Below are 18,230 nucleotides of genomic sequence, written 5' to 3'. Positions count from 1 at the left end.
CTGTCCTCTGGCTCAAGGAGCCTCTGCTGGAAACACTTGGGGCCACTGGAAGGGTTTCCACTCACCTTAGCTGTGTTGACCCAGCTGCAGGTAGAGTAGGTGACTCTTAGAGTTTGAACCTTAGAGTAGCTGGAGTATGTCCCCTAAGTCTCTCATCCTTGTCAGCAGTGAGCGCCTTCACAGTCTTGGATCACACTGATCCTGACCCTGATCCTGGCTTTTCATCCTGTGCTGTCTTTTTCCAGAATTTTCCCCATTGGTACTTTCTGTTTTTGTTTGTGCAGCAAGCAAGAGAAATGGTCCTAGAGATCATCCGAGAGAAAGACCAGGCTGACTTTCGGGGTGTGCGTGGCGATTTCACCTCCAGAGCAGGAGGAGGTAGTATAGAGGTGAGCTGGACCCACAGGTCAGTGGGCAAGCAAGGCTGAGTTCAAAGCCAGCCTGGTTTACATAACAAGCCCAGGCCAGCCAGGGCTACATAGTGATATGATCCTGTCTCAAAAAAAAGAATGTCGGGCTGGAGAGATGGCTCAGCGGTTAAGAGCACTGGCTGCTCTTCCAGAGGTCCTGAGTTCAATTCCCAGCACCCATATGGTGGCTCACAACCATCCGTAATGAGATCTGGTGCCCTCTTCTGGCCTGCAGGCATACATGCAAGCAGAACACTGTATACATAATAAATAAATAAATCTTTAAAAAAAAAAAATGTCACTAAAACCACTGGTCACACTTCTCTCAGCTCCTTAGCCTCAAACTGGTTATGTAGTTTTTCTCATCTTCAAAACTCAAGAGTACACACACTGCTCAAGGGTATAAAGAAGAAACAAGCATGGAAAACCAGCTGCTTTTACAGGGCAGGTCATTCCTCTGGTTTTCACAGTTTTGCTTTAAAGGTTACGTTTATGTCTAAATAGGAGCCAAAATCCAAGTTTTCACAGCGATAATGTGTTATGATTATATCAAACCTGGAATCTTGTTTTATTGATGAGATGAAATGCTATCAAAATCTGTCCTGCAATTGTCCTTTATGCCACACCGTGCAAACATCACACCTAGTGCCTTCAGCTAGATTCACAGTGGCCAAGTGACCACTCTGGACAAGGTGAAGTCAAGCGGAGAACATAGTAGAAGCAAGTGGTGGTGTTCAGTGGTAGAGTTCCTGTGGTCACCAGTAGGCCCTGGGTCTAGATGGTGCTGCTGGTCACTCCACAGCATCATGGCTCCACTGAGGCCACTGGGCTCTGCACTTCTGAATGACTGAGTAGCGGGTGCTATGGCCTGTGCATTTTACCACAGTTACAGATAAAGAACAAGACTGTAAATGGCCACAGGTAGAGCCAATGGCATATATTTGTATGCAGTTTCACAGACTCATAATCATCAATCACAGAAATTGTTCTATAAGGAAAAAATGCTTTATTATTTTAATTCCAAAATTGCACTGTAATAAAAACTAAGTGGTTTATTTAAAGTCTTTCCTTTTAAAAGAAAAGGCCAGGGACTGGAGAGGTGGTTCAGCAGTTAAGAATGCTAGCTGCGGGGCTGGAGAGATGGCTCAGAGGTTAAGAACACTGGCTGTTCTTCCAGAGGTCCTGAGTTCAATTCCCAGCACCCACAAGGTGGCTCACAGCCATCTGTAATGAGATCTGGTGCTCTCTTCTGGCCTGCAGGGATACATGCAAAACAGTACACTGTATACATAATAAATAAATAAATCTTTAAAAAAAAAAAAAGAATGCTAGCTGCTCTTGCAGAGGACCTGGATTCAGATCCCAGCACCCACACAACAGCTCACAGACACCTGTAACTAGCTCCACACTGTCTCTGTAGGTACTTGTACTTGTATGCATACAAGACATACACATACACAATTAAAAATTGTAAATTGGATCAGGAGAGATGGCTCAGCAGCTAAGAGCACTGACTGGTCTTCCAGAGGTCCTGAGTTCAGTTCCCAGCACCCACCTGTCAGCTCACCGCTGTCTCTGACTCCCAAGATCTGATGTCCTCACACAGACATACATGCAGGCAAAACATCAGCACACATAAAATTAGAATAAATGAATTTTTAAGAATTTAAGTCTTTACAAAGCCATATGTGCAGAAGCTCTGATGGTTTTGTCTGTCTGTCTAGGTGTCTGTGCCTAGGTTTGCTGTTGGGATTGTCATAGGAAGAAATGGAGAAATGATCAAAAAGATCCAGAATGATGCTGGTGTGAGGATCCAATTCAAACCAGGTTAGTTTGGTGTTAGATCTACCCAGGGCTGTGTTAGCTGTGTGTATTTTCTTTCTCTTTGGCAATCTTCCTTCCTAGTCATCGTGCCCTTCCTTGGTTGTGTACTGGCTTGATCTTTCTGGCCTGTGGTTTCTAGCACACACAGACACAGACACACACACACACACACATAAACTATGAAGCATTTTCAGTTTGTAATTTTGCTAAGTGAAGATTCCTTTACAAAATGCACCATTTTGATTTTATACAAATCAGAAACAATTTAATATCACAAAGAAGGATAAACCTTTCATGGAAGGGCCAAAGATCTTACTATGTTGCTTAAGCTGGTCTTGAGCTCGTTATTGGCCTGCTTCAACCTCCCAAGGGCTGGGTCATCTGTGCTTGCACAGTGACTGGGTGTTACTCTGACACGTGTGAAAAAGGCACACTCATACACAGTCCTCCTCACACTGCTCCAAGAGTTCAGACTGTGAGATGAGATTTTATTTTCTGTTTGATCTCGGACTTTTCCTTACTCTCTCTCATTTGGTTCCACAGACGATGGGATTAGTCCAGAAAGAGCAGCACAGGTCATGGGCCCTCCAGATCGGTGTCAGCATGCAGCGCACATCATCAATGAGCTCATTCTCACAGCGCAGGTGGGTCCAGAACTCTGGGTCTCAGAGCCCACCCAGAAACACACAGTGCTGCACCATGGTGCTCTGACCACTCAGTCTCCTTAATTGGAGACTTTTCCACATCTGCCTCTTCCTGCCTCAGTGCTTTTCTTTGCTGATTTTTTTTTTTTTTTTGGTTTTTCGAGACAGGGTTTCTCTGTGTAGCTTTGCGCCTTTTCCTGGAACTCACTTGGTAGCCCAGGCTGGCCTCGAACTCACAGAGATCCGCCTGGCTCTGCCTCCCGAGTGCTGGGATTAAAGGCGTGCGCCACCACCGCCCGGCTCTTTGCTGATTTTTTACCCCCTGCCTTTATTGACCAGAATCTAGGTTTTCACTACACATTTATTGTGTGTGTGTGTGTGTGTGTGTGTGTGTGTGTGTGCGCGCGTGTGTGTGCGCGTGTGTGTGCGCGTGCGTGCGTGCGCGCACATGCATTTATTCGTATATGTGATGTGTACATGGTATGGCATGGAAGTGGCAGTCAGTTCTCTGGAGACCCCATCATGTGTGTCCTGAGGATCAAACTCAGCTGTTAGAATTGCAACTTTACATAAAGCTTTTGAGTTTTGTTTTTTTTTTTTTTCTTTTTTTTCAAGACAGGGTTTCTCTGTGTAGCTTTGCGCCTTTCCTGGAACTCACTTGGTAGACCAGGCTGGCCTCGAACTCACAGAGATCCACCTGCCTCTGCCTCCCGAGTGCTGGGATTAAAGGCGTGCGCCACCACCGCCCGGCGCTTTTGAGATTTTTAAATTTGTTTTTAACTTTGTTTTGTTTGGGTAATTATATTTACTTCATGTGTATGAGTGTTTGCTTGCATGTGTGTGTACCACGTGTATGTAGTACTCATGGAGGCTGAAAGAGGATGTTGGATCCTCTGCAACTAGAGTTACAGGTAGTTGTAAGCCATCTGGCATGGGTGCTGAGAACTGAACCTGGGTCCTCTGAGCATCTTTCCATCCCCAGTTATGTGGTTCTGAAGCATGAGCTTGGTAGATGACAGTGTCATGGCAGAGTGCCTGTTTCCAACAGTCAGGTGTATTTGACATAAAACCAACATGGAATGAATCCAGGACATAGAGCAGAACCTGTTCTACCCCTGATGGCACCATGTCTTCATACACCTGGGTTTTGTTGATGATGGGTTTTTCCTTCCTTCCTTCCTTCCTTCCTTCCTTCCTTCCTTCCTTCCTTCCTTCCTTCCTTCCTTTCTTTTTCTTTTTTTGGTTTTTCGAGACAGGGTTTCTCTGTTTAATTTTGTTGCTTGTCCTGGATCTTGCTCTGTAGACCAGGCTGGCCTCGAACTCACAGAGATCCACCTGGCTCTGCCTCCCGAGTGCTGGGATTAAAGGCGTGTGCCACCACCACCGCCCGGCTGTTGTTGATGTTTTGGGGGCCATTTTGATTCAGGGCCTAGCCCTGTAGCACAGGCTGGCCTGGAATTTATGGTGATCCTTCATAAGGATCACCTGCCTCAGCCTCTCACAAGTATTGATTAGAGATATGTTCCCCTAATCCTGCTCTTATACTTGTTCCAAGCTTGCCTTTAGAATGTAGGTGAGTTTTTATGTTGTCGGTAGCATCTGTTAACCTGAGGACTTGTGGTAGGGAGCACATGTGGTAGATTAGCACGTCCTCCAGGACTACAAGGGTGAAGACATATCAGTAACTAGAGACAAAGGACTGGGCAGAGTTTGGGAATTCATCTTACCTACTTGTCCATTAGCTCATGACCTCTGGCAAGTTCTGAGGTGCCTGGAGGCTCCTGCCAGCAGCCTCAGGGGTGAAGGACTACTTCTCAGTTGTAAATGTGTACCTCCTGTTCAGTCCATGATCACCAGGTAGGGCTTGGGTTTTAACCAGAACCCTGGTAGTTTCTTAGGGTTGAACATGTAACACCTTTTCTAAGTTTGAAAGCTGAAGAGCACCTTTTTCCTCTGTCTGTCTTGGGAAAGCTGGCTGCCCATGCCAGAGTCCGAGCAGAAACCCTCAGGAAGCCATGCTTCCTAGTCAGCAGGTGCTTCTTCACGGTGCGGGAGCTGCTTCCCGGACACCGGAGTGAGGCCTGATGTCTCCTGTTGCCATTGCTGCCGCTCCCGTTATTCCCGACACACCAGCCTTGGGCCAGCCATTCTAGTCCTCTGTCCCTCAGTCTTAAAGACAGGCTGGCTTTCCAACTCACAGTCCCCCTGCCTCAGTCTGTCCCCCTAATTCTCTGGGGTTATGGACACCTGCCACCATCCTTCCTAAGAAATCACTCTTGAGGATCTTTCTACGCCTTCTTGGTAATAAGACCGCCTTTTTTTTTTTTTTTTTTTTTTTAATTACATTTGTACTTATTACATGTTCATGTTCGCATGCCGTGGCCTATGTGTGAAAGTTGAAGGACAACTTGGAGGATTTGGGTCTCCCCTTCCGCCAAGTGAGTCTCAGGGGTTAAGCTCAGGACAGCAGTCTTTACCACTGAGCTATCCCACCAGACCAAGAACTTTTTCCTTAAGTCCTTTGATCCTTTCTGCTGGCCATTGTCCTCTATGACAGCCTTGTGGAGAAGTTGAGTCACACACTGCCCCTCCAGCCCCTCTCAGATGCTACCGGTAGCTCTTTGGTATCCATTATCTGCTCCGACAGACCCACCATGAGTTAGCCTCAACTTTGAGTAAAGCCTAATCTTGAGGGCCTTGTAATGAAAAGTAGACAGTCCCAGGCTTCAGCCCAGAGTTTCTAGCTTCCGGTTTTAGGGAGGTATGTGGATGCTGTGTGTGCCCACAGGTATCTTTTTATAACAAGGTGTTGGTTAATTCTGTTCTGGATTCGAGCCTCCAAGTCTGAAGTGCTGAGGGTCCGGTGTGTGGTGTTGGTGTACCCTGTCATTTGCCTTCTCACCAGAGAGGGGAGATATGCTGATGGCAGTGGCAGACGTCCTCACTGTCACCTTTTTTCCTTACCAGGAAAGAGATGGCCTTGGAGGCCTGGCGGTAGCTAGAGGAAGAGGCCGTGGCCGTGGGGACTGGAGTTTGGGCACTCCTGGTAGTGTCCAGGAAATTACATACACAGTGCCAGCTGATAAATGTGGCCTTGTAATTGGCAAAGGTAAGAGGCAACTGTCAGGGTTTCTGTCCCCTGCAGCTGCTCAAGGAAAGGGAAGCCAACTCTCAGGCCTGTATTCATGGCATCCTCTGGGGTCCCTGACTTGGCTTGTCACAATGGAGTGACAAAAAAAAAAAAAAAAGCAAAGCACCTGTTTGAGTGAGGGCCTTGTCTGTAGACTGGAATGAACGTGGCCCTGAGAAGTCACCAACACTCATGCCTTCCACAGAGTGCTTTCTGACATGGATGTCACCTTTCCCTCACTGGATTTGGCCGCTGGGTCTTCGTGGACAGCCTAGGAGGCTTTCAGCAATGCAGACAACCTGTGAGAGGAGTAGAGATTGGCTTGCTAGCTGATCCTAGACATTTGGGGGCAGTTTGGAGCATTGGGTGGAATGCCTCATTCTAGCCTGCACAATGCCGTCCTCCCTGTCAGCCAGGAGGGAGCAGGCAGAGTAGGCCATGGACCACCTAGACTTGGCTGGTCTCCCTGCGAGCACTGAGCTGAACTTTACTACCGACAGGACTTCTGTTTGACATTGGCTTTTGTGTTTTCCTTCATTATTCATTTGACAGCATAGGGAGAAAATGGCTTCTCCCCAGAGTCCCTCCGATTTCTTACTACAGGGAATGTGACTTGGGCTGTCTCCACCAGCAGATCTTAACCCTGCCCCTGTGACCTTGGGAGCTTAAGTGGGTAATACCACCACAGGACCCCCCCCCCCCCCCCAGATCTGTAGTTACCACTCTTTGGGGGAGTGTTTGTGCTCTTTCAAGATATTACTCTCTTGTATCTATGTCTTTCAGATTATTGGATGGTAGGAATAATGAAGGAGGGTTTTGGTTTGAGACCAGACTGCCTCTGCCTTGTGACCCTCCTGTCTCAGCCTCTAGGTCAATGGTTCTCCACCTTCCTAGCACTGTGACCCTTTAATTTCCTAATGTGGTAATGATCCTAACCATAAAATGATTTCATTGCTACTTCATAGCTACTGTTATGAATCATAGTGATAATATCTGATATGCAGGATATTTGATATGTGACCCCTGTTGGGGATCATAACCAACAGGTTGAGAACCTCTTCTACTCTTGCTGAAATTGCAGCATGGTGACAAATGGAGTAGTTTGTTTTTGTTCTCTGGTACATGCTGCTAAATGTATCATTGATCCTGCTAGCTACTTAGAATTGTAGACATTCTCACACCCCTCCCACACCCCACCCAGCCCGTTGACGTACTAAGAGATCACATTTACCTGATACCTATAGATAGGGGATCAGATATAGGGGTCTTGACCTTTTGAAAACCATCTTGTCAGTGGTATTTTCATTTGAGTGTGTCTCAGCAAAACAAACCCTGGCAGAAGCACCCCGTCTCTGTGTGTGCGTGTGTGTGGTATCATTGTCCATCCTCCACAGAGCCACCCAAGTAGGGCCTAGAGGACAGTGATAACAGAGTGAAGTGGTGGCTGGCACCCTGTCCCTGTGTTCACTAACAATCTGGGACCCACTACAAGCTAAGGTGGCCATGGAGAGGATCTTTCATGTGAGCGGTTTCCTTTTCTTGGGAAAAGCATGTGGCTGGAGGAGAGAGTCCAGGCAACCAGGCAGAGCTCTCCCAGCTTCTGCCCTTGGACAGCCTCCCGGGCCCCTGCTGGATTTCCATGATAAACACAGCAACATTGACAGATAGTCTGGCCAGCCCTGCCCTTGTCAGCCAGGCCTTTTAGCAGCTTTGATTAATTGCTTTACGATTTCACATCCAGCCAGCCGCTGGTGGGTCACTTCTGCCCCCCATCAGGTGGAAGAAAGGAGCAGGCTGCTGACTGAGTTCAAGACAGCCACCATGTGCCAAACTAGTGACCTCATGTTGAAGGACGATGAACTTAAATTAACTCCTTCTGGCCCCGTGCAGTTTGGCAGTGCCTCCATACCGATTAGCATGCTCCTGAGGTCCCAGCAGAGCATCCTGGGCTGCTGGCCTGGCTAAGGTGGGCTGCTGGGGGGGTGTGCTGCTGTTTGGAGTCTGCCAGCCCTCAGTCTCGGGCACACTTGCTCTTGCCTGCTGGCCAGGGGCCATCTGAGGTCAGGCTGGTGCGGGTGCCTGTGGTCGTGGTCTCTGCTGCTTCTTTGTCCTCGTCGAGTCTCCAAAACTTGATTGGGAACAAAGCTGCTCCCTCTTCATGGGGCAGAGATGATGAAGGGTGCCAGCCTCTGAGAAAAGGACCCAGGAGCTCTACTGGGCATGCAGCAAACACTCAGCTATCAGCTCCTAGTCTGTCCTCCGCGAGCCTGGCTGCTCCGCCTTCAGGAAGGCTCCCTGAGACTCACCTCCATCTTTGTTCCATGACCCTTGCGGGCTGAAATAAAGACAAAGCTCGTCCTTGCTCTCTCTCTCTCTCTCCTCCACAGCCACCTCACATTCGCTTGGTGATATGCTTAGATGACCTTTGATCTGCTAAGGCAGTAGGGAAGGTTGGAGTGTGTTGTTACACATGTCGTTTCAAGCTGGGTTGCATTGGAGTGGGCAGGGGCAACCCAACACACACAGCAGCCCGTGGGCTTTGCTTTTGACACGTGGACTCCCTGCTCTTGTACACCACCAGACCTTCAGCGTTTTATCTTCTTCAGTTTTGTAAGATTGTGCTCCAGGTTTTCCTTGTGTTCTGGCTATACGCCGCTCCCACAGAGTTGATGTAGTGGACCTGTAAGTTCTGTGAAATTTCACAAGAATTGGGTCATTGTTCCCTGGCTGGTGGAGTTTGGTTAAGAGACTGAGACTTGCCGGTTTTCAGAGAGAACAACGAACTTCCCGTCACCCTGCTCCATCTAGGTCCTGTGCCCGCCTCCTCCCCTCTCTACTGCTTCTGTCTGGACCCATCCCCCACCAAGGCAGAGGGACCTGAGAGGGAACAGGGTGTGGTATTGACGGCCAGAGTGGGTTCCAGGCATTGGTGGGGCCTGTAGCCGCCCATTTGACCTGTGGAGGGAGGGCAGCCCCTGCCTAGGCTGAAGGCCCCATTGTGTATGGTAGGGCCATCAGGTCTCCATTCTCACAGTGACTCTGGGTGGATTTCAAGGCAGATCCAAGGGCCTTGGGCCCAGACCCTTCTATAGGGCCCTGTGGCCACAGGCCTCAGTCCAGTTCCAAACGGTCATCTTCATTCCAAATAGCTAGTGTTGTGAACAAGAAGCCCTGAATTTTGTCAGGGCCCTTGTGCAGTAAGCAGAAGAAAGTGGCTATCTGTGGGCAAGAGTTAGCATGCACCTCCCAGCCTCCCCGAAACATAGGCCACGCACTCAGAGCCAATCAACTATATCTCTTGCCTGCAGGGGGCGAGAACATAAAAAACATCAACCAGCAATCAGGTGCGCATGTGGAGCTTCAGCGGAACCCCCCTCCTAACACCGACCCCAACCTGCGGATATTTACCATCAGGGGCGCTCCTCAGCAGATCGAGGTGGCCAGGCATCTCATAGATGAGAAAGTTGGCGTACGTACACGGGCCTTTCCCCACCTGGCTTATACTAGCTGGATTTGCTTTTGGATGTCCAAGGTACCTGTTTTCCCCCAGAACCTTGTGCGTCCTGTGCCTTTCCATCCTTGCATCACATGGGGGCAGCCTCTCCTCTGCCAAAGGGAAAGTCCAAGGCTCAGGGAATGCCAGGCTCAGATGCAATCAAAGAAGCCCGTGGCGTGACTGGCCAAGGCCCCAGCAGTCAGCCCTTCGAGCATGTCCTTGCAGGCATAGATGAGCAGCCGGACAGCAGTCTTCCCCCAGCACTGCCCCCCGGCTCCCTCAGGCGTCACCCTGGCCACCAGCCCTGCAGGCAGCTTTCATTGACTCTGGCTTTAGTTTCAGGCACCTCAAAGCAGATAAAGAAAGGGAGTGTTGATGGAGGACAGATGGGCCACTGCTCACCTCAATGGGGACGTAGAATGGCAGAAAGAGCCCTGGGCCAGCCTAAATTGACGGGAGAGTCAAGCAGGTTGGTCCTCCCCCAGGGTGACATGCCAGGGCAATCGTGGTGGTGCCAGGACTGGCTGTGTGGTGGTCTTGGTCATTTGAGGGGCAGAGCCACCACTGCAGACACCGTCTGCTGGGGGAAGGAAGCTAGTGTGAGCGCAGAACTGTCTCCTTCACTTGACTTGCCTCCCTCCCATAGTGGGCTTCCCTGGGCGGGCCTGGGCAGAGGGCACAGTGGCGTGGTGACTGGGGTGAGAGCTCCTCTGTGCTCACACAGGGTGCCGGCCTCGGAGCCCCTGCAGCCTTCGGACAGAGCCCCTTCAGCCAGCCACCAGCTGCGCCACATCAAAAGTGAGTCCTCTGCCTCCATCTTGATGGAAGGCCCATTACCTTTCTAACCTCCTCTGTCCTGCTCCTCAGAAGTGCTTATTCAAGTCCTGGGCAGGGACAGCACTGTATTCTCTCACTGACCAGACAGGGTAAAGCCTCAGAGCTCCATCTTCCCAAGGGAGCACACTGCCTGGGTAGAGGGGAGGGTGTTGAAAGGGCCGCCCTTCCTGCAAATCAACAATGCTCTTCCCTTGCCTACAGCGCCTTTCCTCCCAGGGGCTTCCCCAACATCGCTGCTAAAGTTAACGGGAACCCCCCACAGCACCCCTGTGAGGTAGGTGATTACCTGTCCTTCTGCCAGTAGGAGGGTGAGGGAGTCGGGAAAGAGGATGATCGGAAAGCAGGGGGAGGGTGTGTGACCCATGCTGTCACAAAGGACTCTTCTGTCATCCACAGTGGCCCTCCAGCTTTTCTGACCCAGGGCTGGGGCAGCACTTACCAGGCTTGGCAGCAGCCCACACAAGTCCCAAGTAAGTGACTCACAAGAGGGTGAGGGTGTGCGCCAAGGTGGCATCCTGAGGCTCACAGATCCAGGGAACTGGGGGTATGAGGTGCTCTGCTGCCTCGCTCTTGGTTTAGCTCCTCCCCAGAGAAGGGGGCCCAGCAGGCCTAGCATGTGGGAATGCACAGGAAGGTGAGGCTGCTTTCCCTGGGTCACAGGACCTCCTCAGAGCTTGGGGCAGGGGCGGAAGTGATGGTGGGTGTGGTTTGATAAGAGTCTCTCCTGTCTCCATTTTCTTCTGAGGGCGAATCTGCAGCCTAGAACTTCCCTGGGCTCTGCTCTCCTAAGCAGCCTCCTGCCCTGCTGAGGACCCCTCTCCCTCAGTCTTCTTTGTCAAGGTGACCTTACTTCTCACCAGTGACTTAGAAAAAGGGCTTTTTCTGTCACCTGGACTTCTGCGGAAACCAACACAGTTGTCTCTGCTAAGGGCTACCTGGCCAAGGAAGCTACTGAAAAGAGGAGGCTTGTGCAGTGCTCAGCCCTCTCCCTCCGCATCTCCACATCCAGATGTGCTCTGATGTTCTCAGACTCTGGCAGTGCTTCCCTGTCAGCAGGTGCCCCTGACAGTGCCTACCCTCTGTCGCACTGGGTTCCTGGTTCTCATCTTCTCCAGCACTCTGCTTTCTCCTTGCCTTGCGGAACTGGTGTCCTCACAGTGCTGGGCTGTCAATACTGTTGTGCTCTGTACATTCCCCCCAGGCAGGAGGATGGCAGGATTGTGATCCCATCTGCCCTGTTGTTCCCAAAATAAGCCCTGAGAGGAAAGCTGCTTCTCCCCGTGCCCCCAAAAGGAGCACTAGGGTCAGGGTCAGCAGAACCTGACGCCCGGTGGGTTGTCCTTGGTGTGGGTGGTGAGCAGGAGGAAGGAAGAAAGGCTGGCAACTTCCACCTGTCTGCCTGAGCTCTGCCTGTGTATAGTCAGGTCAGGAAGCAGTCCTGTGCATAGCCCCACATTGCAGGAAAGAACACAGAAGCTGTTCCTCCCCTGCAGGTCAGCAAGTGGACCTTCCCCTGCCATTGGGCTGCAGTTCATTGGCATGGCAAAAATAAGACACACTGCCGGGCAGTGGTGGCGCACGCCTTTAATCCCAGCATGTGGGAGGCAGAGGCAGGAGGATCTCTGAATTTGAGACCAGCCTGGGCTACAGAGTGAGTTCCAGGAAAGGCACCAAAGCTACACAGAGAAACCCTGTCTCGAAAAACAAAAACAACAAAAAAAGACACCCTGCTGAGCTGTGTTGAGGGGCACATTCTTCACATTCCTCTGTCTGCCTTAGACTGATTCTGAAAAGAGGTGAAGGGCTTTGGTGAACCCTTCAACACCAAAGGCGCTGCCCCTGGCCTCACTGCCTTATCCCTCTGCTTACCTGCCCCTGAGCCTAATGCTGCCTTCCTTGACACTGGGGATCTCCTCATGCCTGCCTCCCCTGCCAGCACGGAGAAGAAGGTGCCTAGGGTGGGTTCTGTGCTGTTCCCATGAAGAAAGGCTAGGCAAGATCCCAGTTGGGTGCCTGTTGCTTCTGCCCCTGGCATATGCACAGTGTGTCTCTGGCTTCAAACCCCAGACCTGTGCCTTCATGCCACAGGGAGTTCCCACCCGTCACCTTCCTGTCACCTTCCTTGTCCAGAGCGGTGGTGGAGCCTGGGGGCCTGACTGTCCCTTGGGAACTAGGCCCAGCGGGTCTAAGAAGACCGGCTTCCAGCCCCGCCTCCTCATAACCTTGGTTGCAGCCTTGCTCAGTGATAACTGTACTTCCCAGCTGGAGCCCGTGAGCCAGGATGGGAGTCCACGAACAAGGCCTGACTGCTCTCTCTTCTCTGCATAGGCCAGCAGAGCCAGCCACAGAGCAGCCAGCCCGACTACAGCAAGGCCTGGGAGGACTATTACAAAAAGCAGAGTGAGTGCAGCCACCGCACGCTGCCCGGCTGTGGCTTTGCTGTCCAGTGTCACCTGGTTTACACCCCTCTGGGACTGCATCTGGGTGCCCTCCTGATCTCTCTCCCATGCCCTGTCAGAGGAAGCCAGATATGGCCAATGGCTGCTGGTTGTATTGTCCTCACAGTCTCCCGGGGGCCATGTCAGGGCAGGCAAGAGGTCACAGTGCAGGAAAGGGAGCTGCCTTCCCTGGGTGCTGGTGGCTTGTCTTTCCTGTGGAAGTCCATTCTCTTTACAACACCAGGAACCAAGTCAGGCTTGAGGGATGCCAACACCGAAATGTCCCCTGAGTGATTGTCAAAGAAAAAGGGCCTGGGCTTATTCCAGTTGAAGCCAGTTCTGGGTCTGATGTAGGGCTTACCCCCCCCCCACCCCCCCCCCCACCCCCGCAATAGCTTGCGCCTAGAACAATCACGTGGCCAATTGGAAGGCCCAGGTTAAGGCTGTCAGAAGCTGCTTGGACTTGGAGGCAGAGTTCTCTCTGGGCCACTAGCTCCTCTGGTGACTGGACAGGCAGGTGTCAGGTGGTCTCCTTACTGGGGGTGTGGGGGAGTTCAGGTGCCTGTCCCCCCACAACTTATTAACCTGCACTCCGGGTACCCAGGGCCTATTTAACACCAACCCCCCCCCCATCCCCATCTGAGTGCCACACTGCACTGTCTCCCCACTGTGACTGTGTTTATTCTCTGGCACCCAGAGTTGCTGGGCCGGCAGTTGGTGTATGGGAGACCGGTAGAAGTGTAGCTTCTAGGTGGGCTGTGGCAGAGGCTGGCAACAGAAGGCCACAGCACTTTATATGGCAAGCACCTTTGCATTCCAAATGGCAGCAATGATCCAGGGGGAAGCAGATGCCTCAAGGCCCTAGAAAAAGGGCCTTCTATTCCTCCCCTTTCTTCAACTCTGCTGTCCTTTGTCATCCAGGTCACAGCACCAGTGCTGCTCCACAGACCAGCTCCCCACCGGACTACACGATGGCCTGGGCCGAGTACTACAGGCAGCAGGCCGCCTTCTACGGGCAGACTTTAGGGCAGGCTCAGGCCCACAGCCAGGTCTGTAGCCAGTCCCCAGTGCCGTGATGCCACCCAGCCTTTGTGCTTGCCTAGTCCCAGGGTGAGCTCACTGGCCTGTGGGGATCTCCTCTGTCTCCCTCTGTCCCAGCCTTGGGCTTGCTCGGGTGCTGCTCTCTCTCCAGCTCCGGGCCTTAGTAGCCCAACTATAAGTAAGTGCTGGACTTTCCCTGCGCCTGCAGGGAACTCCAGGGCCACTCCAATAGTTGCCCCTGAAGGGCTGTGGCCTTTGTTCAAGGGGGAAGGGCCTGGTGCTCCCACAAGGCACCTTCCTGGGGACCTGATGCCTTCAGGCCTTGTGGGAAGCTGGTGTTGGGCTGGTGACTCAGGAGAAACCCTTCCCAGTGTCCTGGCCTGCTGAGACTCCCGCATCAGGTGGACGGGTGCTGGGCCTGACCCTCTCCCTCCCCCCCACAGGAGCAGTAGATGGGCGTCTGCAGCGGCTCTTCCCCGAAATCAGTGTGAGAAAAACCTGTTTGTTACAGAGATTTTTAGATTTGCAAACCTTTCAATGAAGAACTTTTGTTTTGTTCTGTGAAACACTATATTTAGATTAACAGAATTTTTCTAAAAATCGGGAAAATTAGTTACTAAACATTGCTGGTAATTTCTGTGTCATGATTTCTTTGTTACTTCAAATGTGTAAGCTCTGGGGTTCTTTCGGAGCAAAGCCTGCGAGCTCAGGTGCCCGAATTCTCCTCAGAGTCTCGACATTTCATCAAATAATGGGTTTGTTTTATTTTTGTGTCTTTTTATTTACAGTTTTTTTTGTTTGTTTGTTTCTGTTTTCTGTTGCAACAGAAAAAATGGCTTGGAAGTCTTAGGTGGTATTGTAACAAATTCTTTAAAAAAATTTAAGCAGTATTTAAATATTCGTAAATGTAAATTCATTAAGTGTTTCACCTCTAATTTCTTGTATCTTGGCTGTCCAGTTTTATTGCGGTTTTTTTTTTTAAGCTGAACTATTATGTATTGTAATTAATGATGTGAATTGTGAGCTGAGACGGGTCCTTGTGTGCGGGAGGGGCGTTTGTGGGTTGTGTCATTTCTAGCGTTCTGAGGGTAGCGCAGAGACGCAGTCCACCTTCATGTAAGCTGCCCGTCTCCGTCACCTGGTGCAGTTGTATGTCTAGACCTCCAAGCTGGTTTTAAAAACAAAAAGCCTTTCTCTATTCTCAGAAATATAAATACTGTTATTTTTAATATTAAAAGAAATTCAATATAACTTTTAACAAACACTGTGGACATTAAACCATATAAAAATGTAGTAACTATTTTTTAATTCCAAGGTGTTTTTTGCTTTTTTCTTTTAAATATTTTCTTAATATTTGTCAAATTAACTAGATAAATAAATAAATCTAGTATTAACCACAGTATGAGTTAAATAATTTTGATTTAATAAAAGGGATAATATGATTTCCAATGTTTACTGTAGTGTATCTTGTACAGATAACATGTATTTTTAAAGAAAAAAAAAACGGAATTGAAGCTATTTTTTCTTGCATTTTGAATTGACCCCGAGGAACATTCCGTTTGAAATGTGCTCAAGTTACAGTTTCCAGTCCTCTCGTTTTCCTTACAATGCTTGAAATGTCTAACTATTAAAAAGGCAGTGGAAATGTTATGCATGTTCGTTTGTTTTGTTTTTTTAAGGTGTTCTTTTTATTTGACTGACAATTCATTTTACACTCTATATAATAAAATTTCCACAAGATACCTTGTGGGCAAAGTGTTCTCTGTCTGTTCTGTTTGCTGGACCCTGGCTCTTGCACTTCCTAGCTGAGGTCACCTTGCCTGCATCAGCCTGACCTGTTGGTGCACAGTGACTTCTGAAGCCAATCTGGTGTTTAGGTGTAGCTTTACACAAGACCTTTTGATTAAGGGCCACAGTAAGAACGAGGCTTCCCTGTCATAGCAAATGAGTGAACAGTCCTGCCTGGGCCTGGGAGGGTGTGGTGTCTGTCGGAGGGATCCAGTGGGCTGCACCCCATCCTGAGCCTGACGCCCTCCAGCCCCATAGCCAGGCATGCACTCACCTAAACACACACAGACCCTGCCGTGTGTGCGCTCTTGGGTTCTTTTCCCTGGCTGCTGCATACTCCAGACCCACTCACCTGTGCTCTGCTGTCTCAGGTGGGACAGCAGCAGATGCAGGCCTTTTGTTGAAAACAGAAGGGTACTACCCGCACCCACTCTAGTCCCACTGCGGGCCTGACCACAGGACCTGATGGGGTAAAGGCAGCTTTGCTGGCTGTTTTCTATCACCTTTTGGAGGCAACTGGCTTGAAATTCAGTTTTTTTGCCAGGGCATCTACATGGCCCAGCCTTCACCTTGTACCTCTATGCTGTGGGATTGTCTCAGTATAGACAACAGGCCCATTAGTCCTTGCTGAGAACCTCTTGTGGGGAGGGCGTATGCACGCATGCACCACACAGGAGTGAAAGACACATCTGTGGATCCTTTAGCCCAAAAGGGGGTGGGGGAGAGTGTCCCATCTGGGCCACACTGAGGCCTGTTGAGAGCCGGAAGACAAAAAGGAGATGTGGCATCTTTAACTACACCTCTAGAGAATCGAGTTTGACGTTGAGAAATTGAATAGTGAAAGCCACTCGGGGAGGGGAGGGCCGGCCAAGGGGGCATCAGCGCTGATGGCGGTAATGGGAGTTGGAGAGGGCATTACAGGGAAGACTTCCTTCTAATTCATCTTCCAAGCTCAGTGCCAAAACAGCATTTGGCATGGTTCACAGGGAGCAATTGTGTGATAATGAACCCTAAGGTGTCCCTTAATTGAAGACTGAGCATTGCGGTTTGTGCCAAGAGTCGTAAATGGCGCAGGCTTGCGGGAGGATGCATTTTCTTAAATGTATCGGTAAGTACAGATTAGCGTTTGTCCCCAGTGAAATGCCGTACTATAAATTATGGAAATCTCTCTTTCCCTCTGATGCAGTCTTCTGTTGGGGGGTGGGGTGTGCAGAGCAGCAGGCCGCAGGGGGGAAAGTTTGCAAGCATATGAAATTTGGCCTCTCATTAACATGGCGCCCGCCCTCTGAAGATGGGTTCCATCAGCAGTCTGCTGTCCTGGAAGGCTAAAGTGCTTGAAATGTACCAAGTTCAGCGGTTGTGTTCCATTAAGAAAGCTGCATGGTCATCATGGAGGGCAGTGCCTGGTCTGTCTTCAAGGGCTTGCCCCACACCCACAGTGGCTCTGCCCACAGACAGGATTCAGTAGGACCCCTGCTGAACTGACCTAGCCCCACCCAAACTGAAACTGGAGTGAGGAGTTCTCCATCCTCCATGGGATGCACCTCCTTCCCTGCCCTGGCCTCTCAAGCAGGAGGCAGTCTTATCCATTAGTGGGCCCTCTCACGTGGTGACCATCCATGTATCTGTCCTACAGCCCCACAGGAGCACAGATGGTATGCTGCAGTGCCCAGACCAAGGTGCACTGGACACCCTGGAGCCCCAGCTCCAGCTGGCTCCGGCACTGCTCTTTCCCAGGCCCACTTCCAGCCCTCCAGGGCCCAGCTGGGGTTTAGGGTGGGCTAATGCAACTGCTCCTGAAGGACTCCGGATTAATGGCCCGAAAGTGGCCTGACAATTCCGCAGGGGGCTGCTGGGCCAGGGTGCTTGCAAGAGGAAGCGAAGACATCCCAAACGGCTTCAAGCAGTGGTTATCTTGGGCTTTTTGTCTTGAACCTTTCTCCAACTTCTCTAAGGAAGTGCTCGCCCTTTCTACACTGGACCCAGGCCTGGGAGGTAGAGGGGCAGGTGCTGTGTTGTCTGCTCCCCATCAGCCAGGTCTTCTGCAGGAGGGCCAAGACTGCCCATCATAGAGCTGGTGGTCTCTGGACAGTTACCCAGTGAAGTAGATGAGGAGGAGAGGCTGTCCTAAGAGGGAGCTGAGCAGCAGCCATGGGCAAGCCCCAAGGCACATCAGTCACTTGCCGTTCACCTCACCAAGATGTCTGAAACCCCAAACCATACCTTTGCAGTCACTCATGGACCAAAGTCAGTGTTACTGTTCTGTGCCATCCCCGCTGAGTTTAGCCAGACAGTATTGTGTGGCCTTCCTAAATTCTTTTTGTGGTTTTTCGAGACTGTTTCTCTCTCTCTCTCTCTCTTTTTTTTTTTTTTTTTTTTTTTTTTTTTTTTTTTTTTTTTTTTAGCTGAGGATCGAACCCAAGGCCTTGAGCTTACTAGGCAAGCGCTCTACCACTGAGCTAAATCCCCAAGCCCGAGACAGTGTTTCTCTATGTAGCTCTGGCTGTCCTGGAACTCACTCTGTAGACCAGGCTGGCCTCCACCTGCCTCTGCCTCCCGAGTGCTGGGACTAAAAGTATATGCCACCATGTTCTTGTTGTTGGTGATTTTGCTGTTAAACCC

At 50.5% G+C, this 18,230-nt stretch overlaps 1 protein-coding gene across 1 annotated transcript in view; it reads left to right on the top strand.

The window, feature by feature from the left end:
• Fubp3 (far upstream element binding protein 3) overlaps positions 1-14,375 on the top strand; it is a 47,792-nt gene extending 33,417 nt beyond the window's left edge. Inside the window, 12 exon segments of the mRNA XM_052723086.1 lie at positions 285-389; positions 2,135-2,237; positions 2,778-2,878; positions 5,846-5,987; positions 9,317-9,477; positions 10,229-10,302; positions 10,543-10,594; positions 10,596-10,615; positions 10,738-10,811; positions 12,670-12,741; positions 13,701-13,828; positions 14,264-14,375. Coding sequence (XP_052579046.1) covers positions 285-389; positions 2,135-2,237; positions 2,778-2,878; positions 5,846-5,987; positions 9,317-9,477; positions 10,229-10,302; positions 10,543-10,594; positions 10,596-10,615; positions 10,738-10,811; positions 12,670-12,741; positions 13,701-13,828; positions 14,264-14,272 — 1,041 coding nt within the window. The 3' untranslated portion in view covers positions 14,273-14,375.
• The last annotated feature ends 3,855 nt before the right edge of the window (positions 14,376-18,230 follow it).

Source organism: Peromyscus californicus, unplaced genomic scaffold, assembly GCF_007827085.1.
Source record: "Peromyscus californicus insignis strain IS unplaced genomic scaffold, ASM782708v3 Scaffold_7__1_contigs__length_154581171, whole genome shotgun sequence".
NCBI classification, from domain to species: domain Eukaryota; kingdom Metazoa; phylum Chordata; class Mammalia; order Rodentia; family Cricetidae; genus Peromyscus; species Peromyscus californicus.
This window is presented reverse-complemented; position numbering and strand designations above follow the sequence as displayed.